At 38.9% G+C, this 8,779-nt stretch overlaps 1 protein-coding gene across 2 annotated transcripts in view; it reads left to right on the top strand.

The window, feature by feature from the left end:
- Nucleotides 1-1,878, top strand: part of ankrd49 (ankyrin repeat domain 49) — a 6,266-nt gene extending 4,388 nt beyond the window's left edge. For both annotated transcript variants that reach the window (XM_023418428.2, XM_023418429.2), the window contains exon 3: nt 1,134-1,878. In XM_023418428.2, coding sequence (XP_023274196.1) covers nt 1,134-1,610 — 477 coding nt within the window. In that variant the 3' untranslated portion in view covers nt 1,611-1,878. The remainder of the gene's footprint in view (nt 1-1,133) is intronic.
- The last annotated feature ends 6,901 nt before the right edge of the window (nt 1,879-8,779 follow it).

The raw sequence follows: 8,779 nt of genomic DNA, 5'->3' as shown, positions 1-8,779 counted from the left end.
ACTAACGAAGTCGAAACCAATTTTCCACCAACGACAGTCATGCAAACGACTGTCGTTGACACTTGGAGCACAAAAGGGAACTAGTGACATCATCATCCTTGTGAACGCCCACAAGAGGTTAAATACCTGGGTCTCCACACCAGAAAGTAGGACCAGTCCTAGCCTGGTCAGATGCGTACACGAACTGATGAAGCCTCTTGGATGAGATGTGAAACGTCTTCCCAGACAAATAACCTAGTCCAGTTGTTTTCGATTTAAAAAACTCCTTTAGGATAAGCTGAACTAAATAGTATTTTTTACTTGTTATGTCTGTAATTCTAGGGAAGATTGATTTGTTTAAATTGAACATTTCTCACCAAAACACCCTTGTTATATCTTTAAAGCATTACATTACAAACATGTTGAATGTGTTTCCTTCAAAATACATTCACCGATTAGGTTTTTGTTATGTTATGAAACCTTAATTTTTTGTGCAAAACCCATTGGCAGTCTTCTCCTCTTTTATTGTCACACTTTGACCTATTCATTACTGCTAACACCTGTTGACATGCCGTACATTACTGACTGACTGAGAGATCAGTTAAAGAAGTGCAGTGAATAGTAAGTGTTAATTAGACATGGTGTTAGGGGTATTAGGCGAGGAGTTGCTCTCAGTAGAGATGAATCTTCAAGAGATTCTCCAAGATAGAGAGGGACGCCCCTGCTCACTTTTTTGACGATCGATTACTTGTTTAATTATTTAACTGGCATTCTCTTGTTTAATAGTTTGACCTTTTTTTTTTTTAACTTTTTAATATTTCCAACAAGGATTCAGGCTTGCCTCCCTCTGAGATGGTCAGGCTTAACAGTGTCTTCAGTGCAGTTTTCCTACAGATGGAGATTTTGCTCTCTAAAAATACTGATGTGTGTACTCACACAGAATAAGCATGAGTGGGAAACCACAGAATTCCTCAGAATAGAAGATAATGCAGTCTTGAATTTTTAATTTACAGCGACGTAAAAATTACCCACATGAATGGCTCGAACAGGATTAAAATTGTCAGAGTGTTGAATAACAACTCCAATTGCATGACCTCTTCAAGTAGTAAGTTTGTAATTTCGTAACCCTGAGCATATCTGTGGTTTTCCTCCAGCTTTCAACAGTCCATAGGTTGTTAACCGCTGATCCTTTGCTGGTGCACTGCTGTGATGAGGATGGTTACACTCCACTGCACCGTGCAGCATACAGCGGCCATGTTGATGTTGTGTCTGCTTTACTCACTGCCGGCTCCAAAGTTAACCCCCGCACCATTGACGGCTGGACGCCCCTTCACAGCGCCTGCCGCTGGAGCCGCGTCACTGTGGTGAGTTTCCTCCTGCAGCATGGAGCTGAACTGAACGCCCAGACCAACGGTGGGCTCACACCCCTACACCTGGCTGCTTCCCACACCAGCTCCACAAAAACAGACTCCGCACACACCTTAGAGCTGCTCCTCTCTCAGCGACACCTGAAGCCGGGGCTCCACAGCAGCAGCATGGAGACGGCTAGTGAGGTGGCCCGACGTAGTGGTCCCCATCACTTCCTGTTTGAGATGGTAGAGGACTGTGTCAATGTGGTAGCAGTGTCATGAACTAAATCATGCACAAAAGTGCAAATCAATTCTCACATTTATTTTATCAGTCTGGACAGCAGATACATTAGGGCCACAGCTATGTCATTATCGTATAATCCTCCATTTATAAGTTTGATTGTATCACCTATAAAATGTAATTTTTTGGTCCAACCAAAAATCTTTACAATTAAGAAGCTGAAGCCAGCAAATCTATTGTATTTCTGCTTAAAAATCTAAGTTGTGTTGAAGTCCTTGGTCATCATAATAAATGAACGCTGTAGTTACATTGTCTTGCATCATTGATCTTTGAAAATCTGCTGTACACCTGTTTTTCTTCTCAACTGTTGTGTGGTATAGATTTAATAATTAACTACTTCAATGTTCTTTCTCAAAATAGACTTGCCTGAGTTTTCATTTATTTTTCGCGTAAGGTATCACCATTATATTCTGTATTTAGCACCTATTTGCAACCTCTTCATACACGTCTATAAAAGAGCCCTCTTTATTCCAATGAGCCACTTAAGGCAGAGGAACAAATGCAGCTACACACCTGAAGCAGCTTTCACCTCTTGTGAAGGCTTCACAGATTTTACGTTAAGTGATATTTCATCGACTACTGACCCTGTTGGAGTAAACTGCCATGATCCTTAGATGAATGGAACAAGGTAAGTATTCAAGCATAATCACACATTGGTGTTTTGAATACAATAAATTGTGTTTTGTTGCAGAAATCGTTGAGAGTCATTGCAAGCAGCTGTTCTGTCCTCTGCTGAGGGGTGTGTGTTAAAACTTACTGTTACACCGTAACAAGGTACTGCGTGTACTGTACCTTGAATTTGAAATATGTGGAGGACTGGTGTAAATGCCACTGCAAAATATAACTTTGCTGTGGAAAGTCAGCCCACATTTAAACCTTAGATGAACCCAAAATATAGTCACTGAATGATACAGATAGAGTGAATAAAATAACAGTTTTGCAAGAACAAAATCAGTTCAGGATAATCTATAAAAGCAGCCCTTGTTTCACAAAGCTTATCTTCAAGGTGAGATTAGAAAATAATCACTTAGAGAATCTCAGATGACTCTGAAAGCAACATTTTTTTTTTTTACATTAATGAAGTACAATTTTTCTTAATTACAGAGTTATAGCTGAGGTTCTTAATAGCTCTGTAAAGCTTCTGTCACTGTGGATGTAGCGTCTCATTAAACTGTCAGGTGTCATGTTTTAATATCAATCAAACAAAATGATAATCTCTCAATTTTCCTTCTCAACAGAAATCTGTTGTGTTCTTATACAATGATTATTTCAACATTAATTGCAACTGTTTTACTAATTACTTGGTTCATCTGAAAATAATGGAGATCTATCGCTTTTTGCAGATGTCAAAGTGATGCCTTTCAGTGCCTTTTTTTCCCATTTCATTCATCCAACACTCATTCACTTCATAAAATCCACATTTAGTATATTTGAAGCTGGAGCCTTCAAATATTGGCTTATTTTCCCTGTAAAAACAATGTAATAGTTGCCGATTAATTTTCTGTTGATCAACAAATTGATTAATCAACTAAACGCTTCTGCATAAAAAAGAAAAATTATCTTTTTGACCTTGAGGAAATTATGTGGTTTGGAAACAGGTTCCTATGACATCAAGTCATAGTGTCGTCTCTTGTCCACACACTCAGAAAAACTCACACATTTTGATGTCAAAATACAGTGATGAGCAATGCCATGTCATGATCATGTCTTTTCCTGTAATTGGAAACCTCCTACAGTGTTCCGTTTAGTCAGAGATATTCTATTAATTTGTTTATTCATAGCAACAAGGACACTTGGTCACCAAGTGTCTGTAAACTGCTGATTTTCATCATCCATCCACTTTTTTTTTTTTCCAGTGAGATGTACTTTTAAACGACAGCACTGCAGGGTGGTGCTGGTCCAAGGACAGCTTGATCTGAATAGATGTAGTGTGAAGTACTGGTATTTCATGACTTATACTTGTGCAGAGAGGAGAGAGGACAGCACTTCAAGTAAACCCATTCAATGTTTTGTTTCTGCTATCATCAATCACATAGTCACAAGACATGCAGCCTGTACGTGAAAATCCTAGAGCAAAGGCAAAGATAATACCCTGTATTTGAGGGTTTTTTAAGTCACTCTTTTGCATGGACATGGTGATTCTGAGCTGTTTATCGTGACTCCTGTCAAATCAAAATGTAAAGTAATGCGAGTAATCCTAGCCTGCAAGATTAAATTAATATCAGTGAGCAGTGTCAGCCAGCAGCTAATACTGAGTGCAAGGACAGAATAACAACTTCAGAAAACAAGGCTTTTTTTTTTTTGTTGTTAAATGTGAAAACAAATGTCAGGCTCAAATATCTAACCTTAGGTGATGGAAACACAAAATAAAAACATTCTTACCTGCAGGGAAACTCTTACCTCCAGTGGAGTTTCATGCACCCCATTCTTCTCTCTCAGAGCTAATGCCAAAGTCATATTTGCAGAAAGCGCTTGCTGTGCAGCCGCAGACTAAAAATGTAATTTCATTGTATTTAAGAAGGGAACTTACATCAGAACATAAAATGACACTGGGTTGTAAGGCTTCAAAGGGCATTATAAAGCACATGCAACAACACAACAAATATCGAAATCAATAAAACAGTTCAATATCTATAATACAAAAAAAATAAACACAACAGATGACAATAAAAAATGAAATGAAATAGCTCAACATACTTAGTGGATAACACACACAATATATAGAAAAAGAAGAGAAAAGGTCTCAGTATACAGTATAGTGTGCAATGTTATGTAAACAGAGTGGAGTTCAGTATAGTGACTTTGTAATTTGATTACTTCAGTAACAACAGCCAACAAGTTTTTAGCCAGTTTAAGTGAAAAGTTACAGAGAGAGAGAGAGAAGTTCTTGTCACCTGGTTAGTTTGATTTGTGCCTTTGGCCTTTGCTATATAGTTCACAATTCAGAGAGGAGAGTCAGCCTGCAGGTGGATGACCTGGGGTCATACAGAATAGATTATCAGGTTTTGGACAAATTTCAACTCAGACTATGGAGTTTTGACCCACCTGCAATTAAATTAGCTGTTTATTCCACCTTTATGTGTCATCGTCTAATGTCTAGTGTAATGTAATAAGAGTGGTTGCAGAATGATTAAACTGGATTAGATATAGATTCAAAGGCATCTGCATCCCAGAAGAGTCCATAGCTCCAAGCGATGAGGAGACAGGTAACTTTAAGTTTTCTTCTCTTTCACACATCTCTGCTTGGAGGAATATATGAATGTAAGAACTGTCCCCAGCTTTCTGAAAACAGTATTTTGTAGTGTTTATACTTAATCCACAATCCAAATGCACTGATAGAAGACAGTTATTCTCTGATGAACATATGCAAGCTTCAAAGTCAGCTCTAACAATGTTGCTGATTGTCTTTTTCCTTGTGCTCTTGCAGAAAAATATTTCAAAACTAATAGGTTTGACAGCCTATTGACATGCCTTGAGAGTCATAGTGCATATATGTCCCTTTGGGTGTAAATCTAGCAACGTTTTGCAGCAAGTAGCAGTAGTTCTTTTCCCTCCATCTCCAGTGCAGTAGTGGGTCAGATAATCAGTTAAATCTGCATCCCTAGTTTTGTGGAGACTAACTGCACAGAGGCTGGTACTGTAAAGTGACCGCTCAAAATCATGATTAAGGTATACAGTGTGTGTGTGTATGTGTGCTCTTTGTGAGGACCAATTTGACTCTTGAGAGTGAGGACATTTTGTCTGTGAAGATGATGAAAGTCCTCACATCTTCAAAGGGCTGTTTGAGGGTTAAGACTTGGTTTTAGGGTTAATGGTGGAATTACTGTTGATTTATGTTAATCTTGAGCATTTGTTACTAGATTTAGAGACCTTTTTCAAAAGTCGCCAGTGCTGCCTCTCACGTCTACACTGTTCAATGAGTGGCAGTGAGACTAAGCAGCAGTTTCTTGCCCAGATGGAGGCTGTTCGCTCTGTAAGACATAAATCATATTCTGTCACTTCTAACTTTCTCCCTGAGTAATAATTTTACAAGTACCTATACCCAAAATCGCAGTACAGTCTTTGTCGTTAATTTATGTGTTTGGTGATTTTCTCAAATGACGTCACGGTTATAAGATGAAGATTTTAGCAGCAGCAGCGTAGGAGCTTGGAAATGGCTTGGAAATTAACATGTAGTCTTAATGGGCCGTGTTAGTCACTATTTCAAACTTTGTTCCATCGTCCAACAAAAGAAACAGAAAAACATGTAAATAAGAACAGCTTCATTGGAAATTAGGCTGTATTAAAATACTGTATATGTCAGCATAGAGAGTGGGAGAGAAGCAAACAGATAAAGAGCTGAAACCAGCTGATACCAGGCAGATTGAAAATAGGACACCTTGATTCCACGGCTGTATTCAATTTCGCACAATGACCATACGCGGTAAGTTGTTGACCTAGTTTTGTTTTTTTTCTGCATCCAGAAACAATGCTGATAAGAGTGAAACTAAATGGTAAAGTTGCAGGCTGTAAAACCAGCTGAAAGATGCTCTCTGCGGTGTGGAGAGGGGACTTCAGAGTTGCGGGACAATAACATGAAGGTTCATAACTATAGAATGAACGATTCCTTTCACATTACACACAAGTCATTATTATGTCTCAGCCAAGGAGGTCATGTTTTCACCAATGCCTGTTTGCTTGTTTGTTTGTTTGTTTGTTTGTCAGCAGGAAAAAGTACTGAGCCAATTTGCACCACACTTGTTGGAGGGATGGAGCATGAGTCATGGAAGAGGCCATTCAATTTTAGGGCAGATGTGATTAAAGGGTTGGATCCAGGACTTATAAATAATGTGTAGCACCGTTACACTCTGTAATGTGTGTAAGTGTCTTCACTCACCTTGGGCTGGAATGATGGGGTGTTTGGGTTCGATTTCTTAAGGTAGCAATCACGAAGGGTTACCTGTTTTGAGTGAATTGATAAATGCTCTACTAATGATTACATAACATGTCAATCTTAGCAATACATATATTCACTTCGGTTAGTCTATGTTTTAAATAACTGATCCCAGACAACTCTTTACAATGAAAAGGAACAGATATTTATTGTCAATATTTTTAGGAGTATATAAACAATATTAACTTATACTATTGAGATGAATCAAAACCCAAATTCAGACTAATTAGACCACTTTAAAATAACAACCAATAACCTACAAAATAATATTAAACAAAATTACCTTTTCCAAAATTAGCAAATTAATAAATACATCAAATACTTAATAAAACTCCACAGCCCACACGCGCACACACACACAAAACAAAAACGTTGCAGGCCCGTGTGCCGACAACATCCTTATCTTCAGCAGGGCAAAACACAAAGTTCAACTCACCGTTTTGGCGGCAGTCCTTGAGGAAGGGTCCAACTCCGATGAGAGAAGTTAGATGGCAGCGGCAAAGGAGTTTTCCTCAGGATGCACAACAACCGCTTTTTCCGATCAGCAATGGTCCTCTGACCTTGCAACTAGTAAACCTGAGCAGAGCACCGACACACTACGAGAGTCCTGCCCGATCAGCAATGGCGTCCTCTGGTCCAGCGACACGCCGCCTTCAGCTTAGCACAGACACACTCCTGCAACGTCTTACTCGAATCAACCGTGATTGTGCAAGGCCATGGCTGTCCACCTTTCTTCTGTTTACACACACTTTCAACAGCTGTTTTGACCTAGTGTTTTGTCGGTATTTCTCCTGCTCTGCGTCTCTCTCGCTCCCCTGTCTCCTCTCTGTAGTTCCGTTTGTTTCCACCCCGCCCTCTGCCACACCTCTGGTCAATTACCACAGGTGACACAGACTGATACCTGCAAAAACCAATCAGAGAAACTACAGATACTTTAGTTTACGAAAGTTTGTTGCCCGTATTGTTTAGAACGGTTATTTTAACTACTTATTTAACTATTTACATCATATCTTTCTTATTTGTATGATGCTCTACTGAGTGCTTTTCTAGTTTCCATTACTATTACAAAAATCTTGATTAGTGCAACAAGGGTACAACCATTTAAAACTATGATCCAGTGAAAGCATAGCCTCATGACTCAAACAACAGATAACAGACACCGAACATCAAATAAGCATATACACAGTAAAAACACATTCAAGCACATTTAATGTGTCTATATAAAAGCAGGTAAAACCAGTTAAAAACTGTTTTAAGATCTTCATGCTGACTGGAAAGGCGCCATCACCCATTGCACGCACCCTCAGCCAGCGCACCAACTCAGCTGCAACATGTATGTTAGATGAGGCAATGATTAGGTGTATTTATGCAATTATTTATTTTTGTGAGAAAATGGTTGATGAAGGGTTTAACATTTAATCAGTGAGGCAGCAACTGATTCAGTACCAAAACATTCACCCACTCCCTTACCCATCACAAATGAATCCTTATTCTAGTTCAGACTTGATCACATCGTCGGGTTTGTCACCTGCAGCTCCTGGCACTGTAAGGACACCACATCCTACAGACTCGCAGGAGGAGTTCAGGAGTAGAGCCAGTGTCTTATTTTTATTCCTTTCTTCTCGACACATAATTATTTCAGCTTTTGTCATTCTTCAGCTTATTCTGTGTCACTTAGTGCATGTAGAAACATAATCTGAGTGAGACAACCATTTCTTTTTAAAACACAGCTTTCTTCCTGGCCTTTGATTTTGCTTAGGTCAATAACTGGAGAAGAGTGGCAGCGTAAATGTCTCGTAAATACTTTAAAAGTAGTCTTTGTTGCTTTTCAGCCAATTAAAAAAAATAGTAATCACAATATAATCACTTAGAAGGCTTAGAGACAGCGTAGGCATCATTAGAACTAGTTTATGTAAACAACAATGTGTCTGCCTTGTATTATAGTCCTCACTGAAATGTCCTTCATCGCTTTTCATTGCATCCAGGCAATCACCATGACAGAAGTCACGGAACAGTCTTTATGTTGCCCATAGAGTTGGAATAATTTTGTTTTGAGACACAATCCTCTGTTTATCCCTGTTTAAATGCATCAGTAATCACTTTTGACCAGGTGCAATGATTACATTATGTGTCCCAATTACTCAGGTGAAATGAAATAAGATGTGTATAAGAGACAGCTATAAAACGGAGGAAAACTTCTGCTCTCTCAAAAAGACA

The sequence above is a fragment of the Seriola lalandi genome, unplaced genomic scaffold (assembly GCF_002814215.2).
Source record: "Seriola lalandi dorsalis isolate HSWRI2012SDOR001 ecotype SW California unplaced genomic scaffold, Sedor1 jcf7180002054582, whole genome shotgun sequence".
Lineage (NCBI taxonomy): Eukaryota > Metazoa > Chordata > Actinopteri > Carangiformes > Carangidae > Seriola > Seriola lalandi.
The sequence above is the reverse complement of the archived record's forward strand: the minus strand, read 5'-3'. Positions and strand labels throughout refer to the sequence as shown.